This window comes from Sparus aurata, chromosome 1, assembly GCF_900880675.1.
Source record: "Sparus aurata chromosome 1, fSpaAur1.1, whole genome shotgun sequence".
NCBI lineage: Eukaryota > Metazoa > Chordata > Actinopteri > Spariformes > Sparidae > Sparus > Sparus aurata.
The window spans coordinates 11,175,965-11,197,535 of NC_044187.1; the positions used below are offsets into that span (position 1 = coordinate 11,175,965).

The 21,571-nt window shown below is 43.4% G+C and overlaps 1 protein-coding gene across 4 annotated transcripts in view; it reads right to left on the bottom strand.

The window, feature by feature from the left end:
- Nucleotides 1-12,165, bottom strand: part of LOC115585913 (protein sidekick-1) — a 251,660-nt gene extending 239,495 nt beyond the window's left edge. For all 4 annotated transcript variants that reach the window (XM_030424570.1, XM_030424559.1, XM_030424587.1 and 1 more), the window contains exon 1: nt 10,432-12,165. In XM_030424570.1, coding sequence (XP_030280430.1) covers nt 10,432-10,606 — 175 coding nt within the window. In that variant the 5' untranslated portion in view covers nt 10,607-12,165. The remainder of the gene's footprint in view (nt 1-10,431) is intronic.
- Between the last annotated feature and the right edge of the window lie 9,406 nt (nt 12,166-21,571).

Here is a 21,571-nt window from a genome sequence, read left to right on the forward strand (position 1 = left end):
ATTGTCAGCACTGAAAATGTTGTTGGCTTTTGGGACTCCATAAATCTACATACAACACTTTAGACTGATTCAGTAACTCTTACACTAAACATTCTCTCTCCTTACAGTCCATCAAAAGGACTGTAATGGGTGAGGAACATGTCATAAAAAATGTAAGAACTGTCTAAATATGTGTGCATGTAAAATGCATATTAATATGCTGATGACATATAAATAAATAAAATGCTCTGTTCTCCATGAAAAAAAACATACGAACATTCAAGGAAGTATCAGGAAGGCAAGTCAGTATGACTGCAGTGGTGTTTCCCAACTAAACTTGCATTGGAATTGAAGCTGTCCTGCAAAGTGAATAATTTCTGACTTTTAGAAAGAAAATTCCTTTTTCTTATTTGTATCATAAAGTGTTTGAAATCCAATTTACAATATTTGCTTCCAATAAAGTAATAACATGTAAGACTTACTGATGACAAGTGCATGCATATATTCACTTTAATTTAAATATCTGGTTACATTGGATGTTGAATCCCACTCTGGATCATGTCAATGGCCATTTATGACCAGAGTTTTCTTAAAAGTTGTGAGTTATATTGCTTCAGCTTCACGATGGCAGTTCTTCTACTGAAAAACCACTATGTGATCACAACCATTTGGTGTCATGGTGCTTGTTCTTAACCTGATTTTCCTGTTTTGCACAGTTGTGCCAAGCAGTTTATGCAAAAAAGCACAGATGTTGTGTGACAGCCTTTAGCTGAGCTCTTTTGAAAATTATTTTTGGTTCAAAGCAGAACTCTTAAATAAGAGGCTATAGCACAGGTATAGTCTAATTATACTATTAACAAAAGATGACTAGCAAAATGTAAACTTGTTTGCATAAGGAGCATTGTGTTACTAATTAAGTTGTTTTAAATTAAAAAACATTAAAATACTATAACTTTACATTAATATTACTGATTGTAAGCATGACTATGGGAAGATAGCTTGGAAAACGGATATCATGGGCTTGAATTCTTGAGGAATATGGTAATAAATATGTCACAGAGTCACATTTAAGACAACCATGGAACTTAATGTACAGCAAACAACCTGCAGTATATAGGGCAAAGTAAGTTTTACAAACATTTTTTTTCCACATGTGGAACCCATGCCATTATGGTCTTGATTAGAGATTAATCCTCATGTGGCTGTCTGTGGTCCATTTTAAAGCCCCTCAGCTATAAACAACTTTGCACTGCTTATTGCCATCAGTGGGTTCATAGTTCCTAATACCATTAAGCCCCATAAAATGTACTACATATGATGAAACTGTCACAGTGGCTCTTGGTTCATTTACTGGTTCTTGTCTCATCTTCCTCTGGCTGCAGCTTATTTCAAAACACTGAAAATACTCAGAAAAAGACATTGCTATTCATCACATACGGGATATCTGAAAAACAGAGAACAAAGCAGTGATGTGAGATAAAAATATTCTCACGAACAAGAATCTGTTTTGTCAGTGACATTTTTGAGTATACATACCCTATACCCCTTTCAGATTTGACAAGGTGTTTTGTGGCTGTGTTTCTTTTTCGTCTTGCACTTTTGGTTTCCTTGTTTTTCTTGTCTTTTTTTGTATGCTGTAAGAATAAACTGTCAGCCAACATGGTTTTTGACCATTATATTACCTTTATAGCTATTCTATTTAAATATCCACAAGCATGTTTATGTATACAAATCAGACACAAAGGCCATACAGCATTGTTTGTTTGATTGTCAGGTTTTGCATCCAGGTAGATGATGATTGAGCAAGAGGTCATAGTTAACAAGGGTGTTGTATCGGATTGTGTTGACAGATGACAGATGTCTCTAATTCCATTAACACACAATACTGTATGTAAATAGTAAGTCAAAGGAAGGCTGTGATACATTCTATTATTGCATTAATTCAAAGCTTTTCAGCTGTCAGCTGTCAGTACTAGAAACTAGGCCTGCTTGAACCATTTCAGTGGAGGTCTAAAGTAACTGAAAAAAGATGGTGTGGCTCGGTATCAGGAGAAACATACTGTAAGTTATAGTGCATATGAAGCTCTCCTGATATAGGAACAAAATGGACAGCAGAGACAATTTGCCATGTCTGACATCACTGACACTAAGAAAAAAGAAAAAAGAGACACGAGTTTAAATCATTATCAAATTTGTGTCTCTGATAATGTTTTTTTAAGCTGCAATTACAGATTTTTTTGGGCCACTTGGGGGCAGCAGGGACAAGTTATGAACACAACATTGATGTATTATCACATTTTTAGTTTTGCAAAAGCTTTGCAAAACGAAAACAAAAAAAAAAGCCTTTTATAAACATAGACGTTACCAAGCAACATTATCAATCATTTGTTGTTGTGTTTCTGGCCAGCTCATGAATATAATTCCAATTTTCTTGTTCTTTTGGCTTAGTTTTCTACCAACTCTTCTACTTTCTTCTTATCTGCTGCTAAATGCCCCACTCACTATGTTCTCCAACTACCGGTAGTTACAAATGCGTCTGTCTGCTGTTTTGTGCAGAGCAGGTAGAGTATAGTGTGTGCTTAAAGGGATAGTTCGGGTTTTTTGAAGTGGGGTCATATAAAGTACATATCTATAGCCGTAGAACCTCCGTACCCCTATGTATTAGCGCAACTGGGCCTTGCACTGCATTTCACCGCTCGCAGATCACCTGTTTGGCTCAGAGTTTCAGCGGTAGGGATACAGAGGTTCTACGGTTGAGAAAATGTAGTGCCAAAAGAAAGGGCGGTCTGACGGCAATGTAAAGTGGTCTGAATTTTCTTTATACAACGTACACTTGAGCCGATATAGATTTTTTTAGGTGGGCCTTGTTTTAGGTGGTTAAAAATTCGCTTTGCATCTGGAATCTGTTTACCGCAGTACAAAGCTGAGTGTCTGGGCTGGAGCTGCTCTCTGCTTCTTCAAACTGAGGCTGCGCTGATCGGAAATTACAGTAGGGAACAGACTGACTATAGATATGTACTTTACATGACCCCACTAAAGAAACCCGAACTATCCCTTTAAAGCTTTTTCATTGAAAACAGCTGCCTGCTGCTACAGAAAATAACATTATGAGAGAGGTGAGCTAAAATTTGTTTCAAAGCTACAAGCAACCTCTTTCATACTGTCATACTTTTCTCGCTGCCATTTGACACAATGTTGTTAAAAACATGTTGCTTACAGCCATTATAGTATTCTTGCTGTAGTCACCAATTAAGAAGCAGAAGATCACTTAGTAACTGTAGTATGTGGAAGCACACTGTCATTCCACGACTCTTAAAATAACTCCTTCTCAGTCAGGCTACAACTCCCCGAAGCCATTCTGCTTTCACAATAGCCAGAGGTCTTATTAAATTAAAGCCTAATAGGCAATCATTTGTAGAGCAACAGCTAGAAAGTGAAGTTTTGTGTCTTCCTGTCCCTTAATGCAATAAATAATAACTTAACCAACTGTAGCCCTCAGGCAACTTGCACAAAATCTGCAAGTGGAGGTCACCATCTTCTTTAATTCAACATATCAAGGTGTATGTAAGTATTTATCATTAGAGCCAGATGTCAGATGTTCCACATTACAAAATAAAATATTGTTTATTAGGTTCAGACCAAGGGATTCTTCTGTCTTAGAGTGAGTGTATTGATTCAGTTTCTGTTTGCCCTTCGCAAAAGCATTTGCTATTTGTATTCTGTACAGCGCATGACACTTTGATTGTATGCACACTTTACATTACACATACATGACTACTGTTATAATGCACTGTGAAAAAAGAAAGACAATGCACAATTAATAGTTGTTGTTACATATTCCAAGCATTGTGCTGTAATACTAATCTGCTGATTATTTTCTTGTTTGATTTCTAAAACATCTAGTTGTTTGAAATTTGAGAAAAAAAAATGGCTGTCACAGTCTCCTGGAGCCCAAGGCAACATCTTTAAATGTCTTGTTTTATCTAACAGTCCAAAATACAAAAGGTCAACATGTATAAAATACAGAGAAAAGGAGTTAACTTTCCCATTTAAGAAGCTAGAACTAGAGATAGTTTTTGAAATTAACTTAAGTTGTTAATTAACATTTTGTTAAAGGTTTTTCAGCTCTAAATACAAATACTGCTGGAAATGTCAGCCATCCATGTATAAGAGGGATATACAAGGTTGAACCTTACAGCAGGTTGCCACTAAATTCCGTCACAAGTATAGTTGGGTAGCATCTTGTTTTTGAGTATATTATGGGTTTTTACCGAGATGCCAAAGGTGAGCATGGGGATAGGACATAAGGATCTATGTCCTTGCCTGTTGCGACAATATTAGAATCCAAATGACATGCGTAAAATTAACTACTCTTATTGAGCGCAGAGCAAAGTTCTAGTGAGCAGGCATATGGAGAACAGAGAAGCAAGGGGTGTCAGATCCATGGAAAGAGACAGCAAACTAGTTTGTAATGAAGTATTTAAAATTCACTCATCACTCATGCTGATTAGTGGGGCTCAGCTGGCGGACATGCTACTCCTCCAGAAATATCTAAATTCACAGGAGGGTGCAAATTCTAGGGATTATTTTTACAACCTCCTTTAGTAAAAAAACGAATGTAGCAAAAGTCCAAATTCATCAAAAGCATTACTGCAATACACCACTACAAACAGAAATCATGAACTTTTCCGAGGCAACAAACCAAAGTTTTGATGGTGTGTGTCTCTGTTCAGACTCAATCTCAGCGTCTGTTAGTCTTTTGCTTTGTGGTGTCTCGCAGTTCAGTCAATCAATAGAGTTCATGTTTTGCAAGCGTTCTGCTTTATTTGGACGTCTCGCTGTAGAACCATCTTGAAAAGTACAAGATAAGCTTTTGTGCAGTACCCCCACCCCACCCCACCCCACCCACTCCTCACACACGTACACACAGTGGATCAATAGCAACCTCCTCCCCCTATCTTACATAATAAACACCAAGGCCTAAACAGCAAAACAGCCTCCATTCCACCTGTGTGGCCTGCAGCAATGGATTCTTTAGTCCCTGAGGGGAGACAGGGAGGGAAGAAAAAAAAAAGAGAAACCAAAAAGAAGAGGAGTGATGCTGATAGAAGAAACACCAAAAAATGAAGAGCAAAAAGAAGAAACAGAGGCGGAGGCAGCGAAGACCGGAGTGTATCCCACTTGGCTTATATTTCAAAGCTCTGAAGGATGTTTTTGAGGAAAACTCCAATAAAATGCATCTTTTCACAAAGATAGGAAGCCATTCTGACTGGGCAGCACACACATGCGAAGACACTTCATGCACACTAGGGCTGTCAAAATTGCTCCAAAATGATGTTTGAATATTCCCTCTAAAAAAAACACATAGGTTCAAACCATTCAAATACCTATATCTGCGCATTATGTCCATAACAGGAGGACAAACTAATACAACGAGACATAACTACAACTAAGGTATTTTTATGTCAGTTTTAACATGTCTTTGAAAACATACCTACACATTACAAAATAAGTAAATGAACAAATGGCCTAGACCGTAAGTACGTTTCTTCATGCATGCCTCTTGCCGTACTGCAGACAAAGAGATGTGGCGGGTGGTGAAAAATATGAGTCGAGAAGTGGCTGTTTAGTTGGAGTTCCAGACATCATGGCATGCTCATTTGGGTGCACATTTTCGAGATGTGCCCTCATGTTGCTAGTGGTGGAATGGTAAGCTAACCGTAGCTTACACAGCTTGCATACTGTGTCTACTGACCAAAATCCGAAGTATTTCCAAACAGGGCTTTTTAGGTTGCTTGGAGTCCAAACCATTATCTCTGCTGCCAAGTTGGGCTCTGAACTTTCTACCATTTCGTTTTTCTCTCTGCCATCTGCATCTGCCACGTTTTTTTGTCGCGTCTCACTTTCAGCAGTGAGTGACACTGTGCAAGTGTGACTCCTGTGACCTGTCCGTGACGCGTCATGCAGTGCACCCACTCGTAAAGCAGCCACTAATGTGTTTTTCTCCACAGTCGAATATTAATTTTCACAATCAAATCTCTGTTGTTTTTTTTTATATTCAAATATATATTCGAATGTATTCACTGACAGCACACACACAAAGCTTTTGGCAATTATGTCTAGGCCGTGTATTAATATTTAATATTTTGTGCCTTGAACTGACCACAGTCACAGTAACACTGCTGGAGAGGGAAACATGACCCATCTGCCCTTTCAATGATCTCACCTACACAACTCACAGGCTCACCAAAAGAAGTAATACACTACTGCAAGTTTGTGTGTAGAAGTGAACAAAAGAAGAAAGGATAGATGCCCCCGTTAGTCTCTACTATGTACACACAAACCACCTCTCACACACACACAGGTGATTATTTTCCATTAGGAGACTCTGGCTGCTTCTCTATATCTGCCACTTCTTCTGCTGTGAGAAGAAAACACTTAGGACTGATAGAGGGTTAGCATCAATCTGACACACACAGACCCACACACATACACTGTATGTAGTCCTGTCAGACTAAAATCTCTTTCACGGACCAGGTCTGCACACAGAGACAGTTTGACACACAAACACTTTTCCTCAGAAACACACAGACATGCACACTCACATGCAGGCGCGCGCACACACACACACACACACACACACACACACACACACACACAAAGCCACTGCAAAGTGTCAGCTGGCTGTGGAAGTGTGGTGATTTGTTCCTACTGACAGACAGGAAATAAGGGAGTCGACCAGGGACCTCACTTCCTCTTAGTCCTGAATAACCTGACGTCTATCACACACACACACACACACACACACACACACACAAATTCACAGTGTCTTCTCCTCCATCGTTTGCTCTCCTCTAATACATATGCACACGCACACACACAATCCATCAGACAGCCAAGTCTCTCCTGAGGCCTCCAAATTCAAACTACTTGAATGTGGGATTAAATTTGTGTCCGTGGGCAAAGAAGGAACACGTGTATAACTGTAACAAGCAGTAAATTCACAGTTTAAAATACATCAAATTCCAAAAGGTTGCTCGCCAAAGTAATGGCGTGTGCTACGATAACTCTAGTGATAAACGGCCTGTTGAGCTGTTCTAAAAATATTGGTATTCTACACTGCAGCCATCAGAGGAAGATAATAAAACATTTAAAACAAATTCATAAGAGTGTCACAGATGTGGTCTCTGTGAGGTTGTGCAGCATGGAAGATGATAATTTGTTAGATGAGGCTTCTAATTTACCATCTCCTCATTACAACACGGTTAAGCAAATTTCCACGTCCGCTTCAACTGTTTGACACTGATGAGGGAGAAGGACTGTGTGTATGCATGCATGTGGGTGAGTGCACATGTGTGAAACTGCATGCTAGTCTTTCTGATTTGGGTTTCGACATCACGCTCAGAATTCTCCCAGCCCATAGCCCACCATCGAAATGTCCTATCACTGACCTCATTTCACTAAAGCATGCCCAGTGGTCCAATCAGGATCAAGCTCTGCCGCAGTTGAGCCAATGACATGTGTCATATCAAACCTAATCACATTGATAGATCTACTAAGTGGGTCAGCGTGACGATGCAAGTCTTTCCTTGGCCTAGTTGGAGCAGAAGAAAACTTCCGAAGTTATAAACTTTAGTAGGAGCCCTAAAAATTGTGATTTGTAATTTATTTTTTAGACTGGAAACAAGTTCAGTGGTTTAACAGCTGGGATGCTCCAGCCACATTTTAATGCAATTACCTTGGGCAAGGTTAACAATAATGACGACCAGCAGTATTTTTTCATTACTCTTTGGCTACTTATAGACCATTATCATTATCCACATTAGTAACTGGGAAAAAAATCAATCTCCATGTATTATAAACCTAATAGTCCATATCACTGTTGTTATGTGAACCCCTTCTGACTTTGAACATTTGCATGTTTTAATGTCATTATGAGTATTACATGGTCCTGACTGATTTGGGTTTCTGAAAATGTTTGAAAATCATGTTGAAAATCTCCAAAATGCACAGCCGAAACATGGCTGCTTGCAGGGAATCGTGGACAGTCAGCGAGGCTTTCATCTTACAGCAGTAATATTAAGTGAAGAGATGCATTCTGGACTCCGTCTGTTAGCAATATAGAATATATTTTACATTTTGAAACACACTGAATGTTACTCATGCTTGACTTCAGTCAGAATAAAAAGTCCAGGCTCTGTCTATATCCATGCTGGAAATGTGAATCAGCCAAACAGCTGTGGAGCAGAACCCACTCAGGGAGGCAGTGGGGGGCTGAGGGATAAGTTATGAATAAAGAAAGGAGGGTGGAGAGGTGAGCAGATGAGAGGTGGAGGGGAAGGGGGGACAGTAAAATGCTGCCGTCACTTAAACTCTAAAATGAAAGATCGATGAGCTTATTTAAATGTGCTCCCGAGACGAGAGTTGGCTCATATAAAGCCTCACATTTATGGGGAGGGGTGTGGGCATCGATTGACTGAGAGAAAGAGTGAGCGAGAGAGAGAGAGAGAGTGAAAGAGGGAGAGGGACAGAGGGGGAGTAGGGAGAGCTGGGGAGAGATCAGGAGGATCAACCTTGGCTCATGAATTTCATCCTTTTCCTCCTAAAATAAAACGTTCTAATAAATGCTGGGGATAGAGGGGTCGGAACCTGGAGAATCTACAGCCTTCGATTGGCCGCCTGGCACAGCTTATCAAATCAATAACCCCACCCCCACTCTACCTCCACCACCAGCCCCACCACCAGCTCCATCCCATATCAGTTTCACTCATTTCTAATTCACCCCATACTCCCAGCACATACGCATGCAAACACAACCCCGGCTGCTAGCCATACTGAGGTATAGACATTTAGCAGCAGGGCACCCCCCCCCCCGAGCCTGGACAGCTGGAAGGGGGTGCCGGGTGTGAGGGTGGGGAATGGAGTGTGTGGCAACTTGGGTGCTGAGACCTTGACATTAGAGGGAGGACAGAAGGAGCTGACTCTGCAGCCACGCCATCCCTCCGTCTCCCACCTCCTCCTCAACACCTAGGAGGGAGGGAGGAAGAGGGAGAGTGTGACGACTGGGAAAAGAAGGGTGAGGAGAGGAACTTTTGACATACACACAGATGTGTTGTCATACCATCATCATCGATTGAACTGCAGGCACAGCTCTCTGAGTGTCAAGCATGGTGCGCCGCAATCCCTCTCCAACCCCCCCCACTTCATCTCTTATTCTTCCCCCTTTTCCCTGCCACTCCCCTCTCTCCCTGCTCTGCTCTGTCTTACACCACCTCCTTCTCCTCTTCGCCACACTGACTCTCTCTCCCTCCTCATTCCTCCTCTACCTGGGCTCCCCCTCTCACAACCAGGCAGGCACTTTCCTGCACTTGAGCGGCACACACACGCTCAGTGCGTTCGCAAATAGCTCACCCCCCACCTCCAACACACACACACACACACACACACACACACACACATATATATGCACAGACATTCCTAAGACCCCTCCTCCACGTAACCCCCAAGTCTCAGCCATACATTCTGCCCACCACGCCATCTGTGACCCGGAGAAAACTGTGAGCCGACACCCGGCTGACCTTTTCTGAGCTTTTGTTTAGCCACTCTGACATGATCCCACGAGGTGTATGCACACATACAAAGACACACACACAGACATGCACATATGCACACAGAAATATCCATCCCTCTCCTTCATTATCTATATAGCTACACAGAAAAGTATGCACATAAATGCATGTAACATGGCAACGCACAATTTTCTCAAACAGCTTCGGTCAGAAATCAATATCTCATCACATATATCTTCTTTCCCGTTGCTGTATTTAACTCCACACAGTAGCCCTCTGCAGCCACAAGTAACACACTAATCTGGACACCTGCCAGCACAACAGGGTCAACACTGGACTAAAAGGAAGTAAGTTAAATTAATACTCTATGCAAGGCTGCATGTGCCTATGTGTTTGTGCATTTGTGCCAAATCAAGAGCTGTAGTTAAGCAGGTCATTGACTAAGAGGGGGATTATAGATGCTTGGAAACTGTAACACCCCCTCCCCTTCGCCAATACACATCCTCAATACCTTAATCCTACAATCATCCTCCTACAATATATGCATAATCATAACAATAACAATAATTTACAAATGCCAACTTATCTGCCTGAATTAATTTACGAAAACATTGTTGTTGACCTCATATAAACACCCCCTCTCTGTTCCCCTCCTGCAGGGACACAAACACATCCCCAACTAATGAGCAACCTGCTGTACTTTGTCAAATAAATCACACCATTGTTTCCAGTTTAAGAGTGATCAGTGTTTTCGGCGTTACAGTGTTTTCAGACTATAACTTAAGGGTTAATGGATCTTAATACAGATAATATGTAAATATAAACATCCTTAAGTGCATCATCTGACATCTGAACCCAGGGCTCCTGAGAGTAAAGCTCATACCTTGGCCGTGCAACATGTGGCAGCTGCTGCCGAGAAGGAGCAGGAGAAGAAGAGGCGGACACCGGCTCCCACTCCGGGTCGCCCCTGTCCCCATCTTTTGCCGGATCCCTGCTGGTGCCGGTCCCTCCACACGCTCCGGGGACCCATCAGAGCAGCACATTCCCGGTTTCATCATGCGGGAGAGAGGGGGCCAACAGTGCCGGTGTCTGCTTGTGCTTTGCTGCTGCAACTCTCTCTCTCTCTCTCTTTCTTTCTCTGCCCTGCGCACGAATGAGAAAGAAGTCCGAGCGGAGAGGGTAGGAGAGGAGAGAAGAGGAGAGGAGCGGGGATTCAGCGCCGGTTACCTCCGCGCTTTCCCGGGGAAGCGAAGATCTCCGGGAGTTCAGCACCACTCTCACTGCCGACAAGCTCCCCAGCTCTGACTTGGCAGCTCCGGTGTCCAAAACTCAGCAGGCAGCGGGAGAAAGAGGAGCAAGAGGGGTGGGGGTAGGGGGGGTCTGCCTCACCAACAACAGAGACTTTCCCTCACTCAGTCCTGCTTCACGGTGTAACGGCACGGTAATCTCTCTCTGCTGTGGCGGAGTCCTTGTGTTTCTGCGTCCTGCGATACCTCATTCTCATTTGGATTGATCCGAGCGGGGAGAATTAATACATTTGAGTGTGTTTTAGACTTATCGGCTTATTCCCTGCTATCGACCTCAAATCCGCGCTTGTTTTTTTGATGTCTTCACCGGGGATTTGTCCCGCGGATCATTCAGCTGTTAGGACAGCGGTCGTTATTAACACAGGGGCAATAAAACGCGTAAATTATCCACCCGTGCTTGTGTGCTCTAGAAAAATCAATTCGGTAATTGATTGTGTTGGGAGCCGTGGTTTTCTGACTGCGCACAGGACCGCTCCGAGTCTTTCCTCCAAGTGTGGTGGTGGTGGTGGTGCTGATGGAGACGCCGCAGTCCGTTATCTGAAGTTAACGTTAAGATATCCTAATTAACTGTTAACCCAGGTCGAAATCCTCCACCAGTCGCCGAGAACGGGACTCTGTGCCCCGGACACCAAATCGGCTAACTTGCAGTAATGCGCCGCGTCTCGGGTTACACGGAAAAATGACACAACAGGTTAGCAAAAAACCTCAAACGCATTACAAGTTTCTCCGCAACGACGGGGAGTTTTCCTTCTGTCCTTTCTCTACGTTCACCGGCGAAGAAGAGTTAGCCAGCACCACAGAAGAAGTAACGGTCGGTTTGAAAATGATAAACGGCCGTTACAGAGACGTTAACGTTACTCTCACTGCTGCTGCTGCTGCGACACTGGAGCCTGTCGCTTTCTTTTCTTTTCTTTTTCTTTATCCAGAGTCTCCAACGGTCCTCCACACCGGTTCGCCCGGAAAACAAACGCTCACCTCGAGCAGCGGTCTTATCGTCGTCCGTTCACACTCACGGGAGTTTCTCTCCGGCAGTTAGCGGTCTCGGCACCCTGTTGAGGCTCGGGGTGCCGACTGAGGCGATGCGTCTCCCTCAACTGAACACCTGCTACCCTCCACGACACAGACTTTGGGGGGGAGAGAGAGAGGGCTCTTGTTCGGCTTTAACTCGAGCAGAGTCTATTTAGTCTCGTGTGAAAGCAAAAAGTCAATAATTACGAGTCCGAATCAACTTTTTTGTTGGTTTTTTTCACGATGGTTAATCCTCACGCTCTCTGTTAATTTCTCCCTCGATATTCCAAACTCACAAACTAAACTTCCATTCACTATCATCCGTTGTTGCTGATTGGTGGAGCCGAGTGCTCCCGCTGCTCCCATTGGACAGTCCGAACAAAGGGGGCGGGAGGGAACAGCAGCACTGAGAGCGTGGTGGACGGCGCCCCCCCCACCCCCCAACACACACACTAATACACATACACACACACAGAAATGTGTCTGCAATAAGTTTTTTCTAACAATTCAACCATTTATAATATTTAGGGATTTTATTTAGGGACTTATTTGAGAGGCAGAAACAGGCAGGAGTACAATGAAAAGAATACAGCATTGGAGTTTTTTTCACCTTGCTAACTTCAAAGAAGTTCAACTGTATATTATTTTACAAAGGAGGGGCTCTCTGGAGCACCACAAGGGGTCCAGTTACATACATAAGCACCTGCTTTATTACAAAATAACTGCCTGGAACTATATCTTAGTACTAGCGATAACCTAGTTCCTTCCATGGTGAGGGTCATTAAATGGCACATTAATATTAAAGCCGACAACACAGTGACCTTATCTTTTATTGCCTCAATAAATCCACCAAGGCAGACTTTCCATCCCATGAGTGGCCAAATAGTCTCTCTAGCTGTCCCCAACACTTTGTCCTCAGGCACCTTCACCTCTGCTCATCCATTTATCTTTCCATCCAGGCTCATTTGGCAATTGGCTCCCAAGTTTTTTTTTTCGTTTCCAGCGAAGTGGCTATGGTGCGGCTCAGAGTTTCCATGAAAAGCTTCTGCTGCTCAATCGGCAGCGCCAAACCTCAGCTACTACTGCTCTGGATTCCACCTATACATCCAATATCCCCATGTTTTTGCTCAAAATGGCTATCAGAACGACTGTGTATTATAGTTTATGCAGAGAGGTAACATTGATGGGTAAAATCCAGGGGCGTTGCCAGACACTTTTTACCGGGGCATGTGCCCCGGTAAACATGCGCTGTGCCCCCCTGTAAAATTCCAGATGAAATTTCACATTGAGTCTATTTTTCATCACAGACAGTTTATGATCACAGAATGGAGTAGTTGACAGCTCTTGTGACAGGTGAAAGCAGGAGAAGATGCAGGTGGACAGTCTGAGGGAACAGATTCCATAGAAACAGATATATCTGTTGAGGAGGACACTGGCAAGACTGACCGGGGGGGGGGCTGTGCCCCTGTAAAGCTGCAGGCCTAGCAACGCCCCTGGTAAAATCTCTATAAAACATTGTGAATTTCATGCTGTGGCCATGCCAGTCACCACTGCTAAAGGTGTAATTTTGAAAGTGAAATATGAAAGCATAAGTCAAGCAGGAGACATATACTCATACTTGTATAATCAGGAATAAAAGGCATTCATCACATTTCTTTTGGTCTAAAAATGTTCTCATATTTAGGAGAGCTCCTAGACATCAGAGATAAAGTCACACAAACCTTCTTAGAAATGTCCTTCACTAAGAGTACAAAATATCATTCATCATTGCAAATAAACAGGTTTTTTAAAGCAATATCAGTGATTAATTTCAGTCAGTTTCCTATTCCTTTCGCCCTCATTTCACATTGAATGGAGGTGTGAAATAGTAAAGATTTCATATAGATAAAACGGGCTCTTTGTAAGAATTTGCTGCATTTAACGTTCTCAAGTGCCTCGTCTGAGTGCCTCTCTACGCTCTGCTTACAGAGAGCAACACTAACTGAAGTTCACAGGGGGGACCCTGCTGACATAAAATAATGAACAGCTTCCAGCACAACACAGAAGTTCCACAGAGCCCCTTTAAAAGATTTCCTTTAATCTAATCTCATATAACTTCTACAGAATAAAGTCACTGAGCAAAGTACTATTTTTAAAGAGCGAACAGTATGTCAAAAGCAGAGTAAATCCTTGCTTCTGCTCTGATCAAATATGCGATTAATCATATGATTTAAATGTGTTAAATTTGATTTTTACTTAAAAACTGGCTCTTCAGGATTACACTTTGCTAAAACGCCTGATAACTATCTTATATTTAAAACTCTGCGAAAGACCTTTCAACTTCTAAATTCACTCACCTTCCTTGTTTGATCAGTGCGGACCCTGATCCCATCCCTGCTGACCACCAATGGAAGATTTTCAAGTGATAGAGTTCTCCACCACCATCATATGAGCTCTAAATGAGGGAATATCTTTTGGAAGAATGGTGTTCATCCATCCAGTAAAGCTCCAGAGACAGCCTGAGGTGACCCGACCCGCTGTAGTGGCACCAGCCGGGCCTTTAATTGCTTTCTATATGTCAACCATCTTGCTGCTCGGGTCGTCACCGTGCTTTGCTTGACTGCCCACCACAAAAAGTCTGTTACAACTCACTTGTCAAACTCTGCATATCCCCCGAGATTCATGTCCTCACTTACAAGGTGCTAAAGATTTAACGGTCGCACACCTGGCTGACCTGTGTCGCCCTCTCCGCCTGCTCGGTGGTCTTTGCACCTTTGAATCTTGGCCTCCTCCTTGCCCCCACCCCCTGTCAGCCACCTCCCCCGATCTCCACGCCAGGCAAGCAGCAGTGTGCTTAAAGACCGCTAAACTTTGGACGTCTGCCAGTTGCTATGATACCATTACCATTATTTTTACAATCTTCAAGCTTGCTCACACACAACGAGGCTTTTCGTAGCCTTTGAAAGAGTTGCTTTCATTTTTTAATAATGCTTCTTTATAAACATCTCTCCATCCTTCTTTGAGTTCTGAGCAAGGTATTTTTGAAATTGCATATATTACCACGCTCTGATTACAGTGGCGCTCCGAGTCACCTCCGACCCTCGCTTTTACTGTTCTCAAACGGTCTCTGACTTGTCTCAGACTCTGTTCCTCCACACGCTGAGAGACCAGACCAGACCTCACATTTCTAACACAGCTGTCACATTTACTTTCCCCCTAGTCTCCGTCCTGTTCCAGCAGAGGCAGGTCATGGATATTGCAGTAATGTTATGTGAATGGATGTAAGCAGCATTCTAACACATTTAGCTGCAGGCGAAAATATATTCTGCAGAACGAAAGAAATTGAAAGAAGGCTTGAAATTCATATAGGAAAATGTTCGAGGTAATAAGTTGTACATATTTTAGCTCCTGTTGTAACAGGCGGGATTTTATTTGATAAAAACCCAGTAAAAAGTAATGATCTGGCAGAAAGTTTTGAAATTCTGTTCAGTTATTCATAGAGGATACATATACCAACATTGCCCAATTATTATTTATAAAAAAGGAACTACTTGCCCCAAGCTAAAACCCAAGACTTACTGATATACTGCCTGAGCTAACTCCAGTGATACTAAATGGGAAGCTATGATTAAGAGTGGTTAAACTATTTAAGGTTTATTTTATCAGGACAAGTAGATGGTGCTTTACATAACAAAAATAATTCTTAAACTCATGTCAGGACTGACATCTCATCGGGTCTTTATCCTTAATTGAATTTGAAGGGATTACACTCCATAGCATTTCATAGGGGGTGATTATTGTAGAAGCTGCCAGTGATCAGAAAGTTTCTAAAAGCTTATGAAGATTAATTGAAAGCATAAAACTGGTTGCAGCATCGAACTGTAAGCAATGAGTCCGATGAGTCTAAATATTCATATCGCGTAGGCGTCCTGGCTCATCACTTTTATTTTCTTAATTTAAGGATCATTTCCAAAATAATCAAATCATTAAAAGGCAGGAAAACAAAACAAGAAGAGATAATTAGCAGAGGAAACCACATAAAACAATAATACAGTCACTTGAATTATAAAAAAAAAGGTACACACTCGTCCAAGAAAAACACAATACCTCGAACTCATACGCATCCTCACACTTTCTCCTCATCGCCCACAACCCACCCAGATCCAAACTGCAGTTAATATTTAGTTCATCCTGCAAGATGAGAGACTAAATCTTGCAAAATGTTCGCTTTATCTTTATTGTGTCTTTTATGATGACATTAACACATTTTACTTACTTTACGTTCTATTTTATGCCGAACCTTGTTCTCCTAAACCTAACCAACCAGGAAAAGAATAAGAAAGTGACGAGTGAACAGTGAACAGTTTAACCATATAACCCTCCGTCCTGTGGCCAAGTTCAAAAGTTTTTTCTTACTTTGGTCACATGATGATACCTGAGCAAGTCCCAATCACTGAACATAGTCACAAGATTCTATCAAAAGCGATGGAACAACTTTGTGATTGAACCTGAACAGAATATTTCACAACCCTGATTGCGAAAACAGCACTAAGACAATGTAATCAATGTCTTACCTCAATAACTTCATTGGCTTTTGTAAAGATAAGCTCATTCTGAAATTGCTGCCAGCACAACATTTCAAACAAGTTGGGACAGTGACAACAACGACTGGGAATGTTGTGCAATGCTTAAAAACACCTGTTTGAAGCAATCGGCAGGTAAACAGGTTGACTGGTAACAGGTGATAGTGTCACGATCAGGTATGATGGGGCTGGGTTCACCTCCTTGTGAAACACACAATCGTATTAAAGATATTACGACATGGGCTCAGGAGCACAGCCTGTTTGCAAACGATCACTTCCTGCATTATTTACATTTTACTCAGCGCTCCAACTTCTTTCTGGAACCGAGGTTGTTTTACAGACGTGGCGCTCTCGAGGTCCAAATTAAACCTCTGTGCGCGAACTGAATCCTCGCCGTCCATACCCAACGCCCTTGAATGGAACTCACAAGGGTGTGCGCAAACAGTTGACCGTAAAGTAAATCCCAATAAGTGTCAGATTCAATAACACAAAATGTTTGGAAATGAAACTGGTGGTGGCTTGGAATCATTTCTTCAAGCGTTAATTTTGCATAACATTATCTGGCTCATTTTGTAACGTGTCCAGGTCCTATTAGTCATTCAGGGTATATATTTACCCCTGTGTCTCCAGACAGAGATGTGCCCACACACACACACACACACACACACACACAAAGTGGGTTATCTGGTTCCAATACACAGGCTGACTGAGTGCTCACAGGTTCTAAATCTGAAGCCAATTTAGCTTCCAATTACCTGTGTATCCAGTACAATTACCACTGCATTTTCTGCCCTCGATCCATCTATTGCTTGCTATCACCAAAGCATCCTGTTATGGCTTCTCACCCAGAGAGAAGCACATATAATTACAAACACACACACACACACACACACACACATTTCTGCACACAATATGGACATCTAACCTGACATGCACATGAACGTGTATCTGAAAGCATCTAACTGCATCTGCTCGACAAATCTCTCTCTCTCACCCTCTTTCACTGTACTCTCACCCACAATCTCTCTGTCCAGCACACACTCACACTCGCACACGCACACACAGTACTCCCACTCTCTATTCAGCGCTCTCATTGTGCAGCGACGAGGTGACCTCCGCAGAGGGCTCCATGATCGGGCGGAACGATGACACCAATCTCTGTTATTCGCTCCGAGGCAAACATTGGGACTGTCCCCTGTCTCTTTAACACCTGTTTGATTAGGCTAATGCCTTCTGTCCCGGCAATCAACGCGGCCGTGCGCGCCGACACACAACCACGAAACGCGGACGCGCACACCCAAGCGCACGCAGAGCTAATGAGCGGCTTCCTGCAGCTCGAGCTGTCATCGCAATGGAGGGAGATAATGTCAATATTAACTGACCTGTCATAGCAGTGGAGTGCTGGGTGGATAAACACAAAAGGGAAAGTGGCGGCAGACAGAGAGAGGCAGAGATGTTTGAAGCGTTAGGCCTAGCTGTGGGACTCTGACTAACAGCTTCACATGTGCATTCTTGTTGCTTTGGGGACTCTTGTTCCCATCAGCACGGTGGATGGTTTTTTGTAAACTGCTCTTTCGCCATCGCGTAATTGCTGCCAACTGCTGGATATGAATCAAGACTTCGTCACAGCATGCGTGCCACACCTCCTCAGAGCCTCCCTCGATATCACATATATCCTCCATTGTGCACAGAAACACAAACGGGCGAGGTGGAAGTCTTTGTGTCCAGGTCTTGGTTGTTGTCATTGTGTGATGCCACGTCTGTGTGGAACCTAAAGCATCCCCCTCCCGTGTAATGAGCTCTGTGTGAGCGCGTGTGTTTACAGTACAGCATGCTTCTGCGCTTGTGGACAGGAGTTATTTTCTCTCTCTCCTGACCTCTTTATCTTTCCCCTCTCTGTGTTGAGAAAAATAATTACAGAAGAAGACACGCCATTAAAAGCTAATAAAGTGAATGAATAGAAGTCAACTTTTCCAATCGAACGCCCTTACAAAGGCTTCCCTGAACGGTTTGTGTGTCCTCTTGTGAGTCTTTGTGTGTGTGCGTTGCGGCTGTGTGGTTTATTGTTTGGTTTCAGCGTGGCCCGGGGTGAAGTTGCATTCTTGCATTACAGGCAGATGGAAACTTGATCCCAAAAAACCAGTGGCTCCACCTGTTATCCAAGCCATCTCCTGGGGCTAAGAGAGAGGGTGCGGGCGCACCGAAAAGAAAGAGCAGGGACGAGGGTGAGCAGAGGGGAGCGGGAAGCCTTTCATGTGAAAAAAAACGGAGCGAGCAGGGAAATGAAGGGAGAATTGTAAGGAGTTAGGTCACACCTGTAGTGGGCTCAAAGAGACAGGGAGGGATGTGGGGATAAGTGTAACACCGGTGGGAGAAAGGGAGGATCGCCGTGAAGAGGGATCACTTTTTAGTGAGCCGAGCAGATAGAGAGGGGTGTGAAAATCACAGCCCGGGCTTTCATGGCCCTTTCATGGAAGGAGAATGAAGAAAAGTGAGCGAGCAGGCAGAGAGAGTGAGGCCATTGAAGTAAGAAAAGGGAAAATATAACCAGAGATTTCAGGGTTATTGTGCGGAATAGGCAGAGAGGGTGCAGAGAGGAATACGAAAAAGGCAAAGGCTCAAGCTGTGCAGCTAGTGGATGAGTGTTCGAGCCCGTGATTTTTTTTGTTTGTTTTACTTTCTTTGTGTATGCGTGTGCTTGATCTCTCGGGCCCCCTGCTGCGTGTCATCCCTGCAGCAACAAAGCGGACGGTTAATCTGGAGCTCCACCTCGCCTCACGCTGGCCATCTCCTGACCGCGGGGGCCTCGCGGCTGCTCTCGGAGAGCTACGCCTGCAGACCAGAGGGATGGCATTTCTGAAGCGCTCTCCCCCCCCTCGCGCACCTGTAATCACATACCCTTACCCAGCGTCACACTGTGGAGCATGAGGAGACACACGGTGCGCTCATGAGCCAAACATGAAAGCAAAGCAAACAGAGGAGGAACACAAAACAAGAACCCGAGCGGCCCCGATGAAAAGGAGCTGCTGCAAAAAACATAAACAACCACTTAATTAGTTTGTGTGCGCATGCTTGTACCCGCATGCACAGGCCTGTAGGAGCATGTGATCCTCGACACACTCGCCCAGAGGCATCTCACTCCCGGCCCTTCCAGTCTACGGGGTGTGCACGACGTTCCAGAGAACTCACAGGAAAGTCATACCATGGCCTGAGGGTGACACTCTGTGAGCTTTTCATTTTCCTCTTTTTCCATCCCGCCTCCCTCTACCTCGCTGCCCTTTACTCGTCCTCCTCCTCCAGACTCAATCCGTTTCTTACTTTCAACCAATTCCATCTCTTTGACACCACGGAACATCTCTCCTCCCTGTGGGGATGACAAACGTGGAAATTCTTAATATTTTCTAGCCTTGTATGCCTTCTTTTCTATTTCTCACTCCTCCCTCCTCAATCATGTGGATGCTCGGCACGCACGATATTTACGTTTCCGATATTGTGATATTTTCCAATTTATTTTGACGCCCGCATACGCACATGCCTTATTGAAACGAACCTCGAGTCTCTGGTTCACTGTAATTAAAATACACAGAGTTACGGAGTGTGCCTTGAAAACTAAAGGTGCAGCAGTACCTACTTGTCTAGGATAAAAAAAAAAAAAAATTATATTCCAGAGCACTCCAGGATACATCTGATGTTATTTTATTAACAATTTTACATTAATATCAAGGAGCGTACTTCACATTCCGCAAGTTGCCTCATCAGATCCACTCTTCATCAGGTGTTTCTTAAAATAACCAGGTGCTAATTAGCCGAGAATCCTGCAGGTTCACGTTCCCCAAAGTCAACAACAATTTCTGCCGCGAAAAAACTACAACATGCACTTCCATTTCCATCAGATAATGAGGTACAAAAAGTTTACCAAAGCACAACATCTGGTAAATGGTCTTGCATCTTTAAAGCGCTTCTCCAGTCTACTGACCGCTCAGAGCGCTTTACAATACTTGCCACATTCACCCATTCACACACATTCGTACGCTGAATGTGGCTGATCCGTGTACATTCCTGCAGAGGATGAGTAGATACGGGATGCACACAATTCCATAGGATACCATGAATATAAATAATAGGACACAGAGTTTGTGAGATCTCCACATATCGCTTGTGAAACTTCTGAAAGACTGAGAAACACAAGATGTCCATGTCTAAAATCTGAAGTCCGCGGTCTCTTTCTATTTCTCCTGCCTGTGACCTGGAAATCAATTTCTCATCCCTGAAGGATGCGATCAAACTTTCTGCCCTTCACCGTTTTTTTTTAGTGCCCTGTAAGGTGCTGTTCTAGCTGCACTTGCAAGTGCAAATGATCTGTTTACACTTTTCTCTCGGACAAATGGGTCCTCGTTAATTAGAAAGCTGAGACTGTTTTGTAAATGTTGATTAAAAAAAACACACGTGTGTGTTCAATGTAATAACCCTAAAAAGGTGAATTAAAAAGATACATAAAAATAGAGAAAATGTCCCTAGACTCCAGAGGGTTAATGACATTTCACCTTGATATCACTTATGTTGCATTATTCCATGTTGTGAAATGAAATGAAAAGTAAGTATAAACTGTGTTATCAACACTATTGTGCTCTCGTGGACAGATGATGCAGCTGTTCCACGCCTCATATCTCTCTATAAAAGCAAGGAATCTCTGTCTGTCTGTGTGTGTGTGTGTGTGTGTGTGTGTATGTGTGTGTGTGTGTATGTGTGTGTGCCTCAAATATCTCTGCGGATCAGGATCAGACTGACCTGAGAGTTTCAACATGGCTGCTGCGTGGTTCAAGGGTGTGCGACTTCGCATTTGTTTGGACTGCAATGATACCGTTAATAAATTATTTCATAAATGCTTTGCAAATTCCACGAGCATTGTCCACCGGAGCCACCACAGTCACGTGTGCACCAGAGCCAATCACTGCAGAGCCCACCATAAGAAACAAGCGGATTTATACCCGCAGCGGCGCGAGCTGGACCGGGATTTTGCCGGCGGTTCGGTCCCGTTCTGTTCTGTTCTGTGCATCTAAACTGCCTGCTGTGGATTAATGTGACCAAACGAGTCCGGTCCAAGGCTGTTCAGGTCTGAGGAGATCCGGAGACGCGCGGACAACAA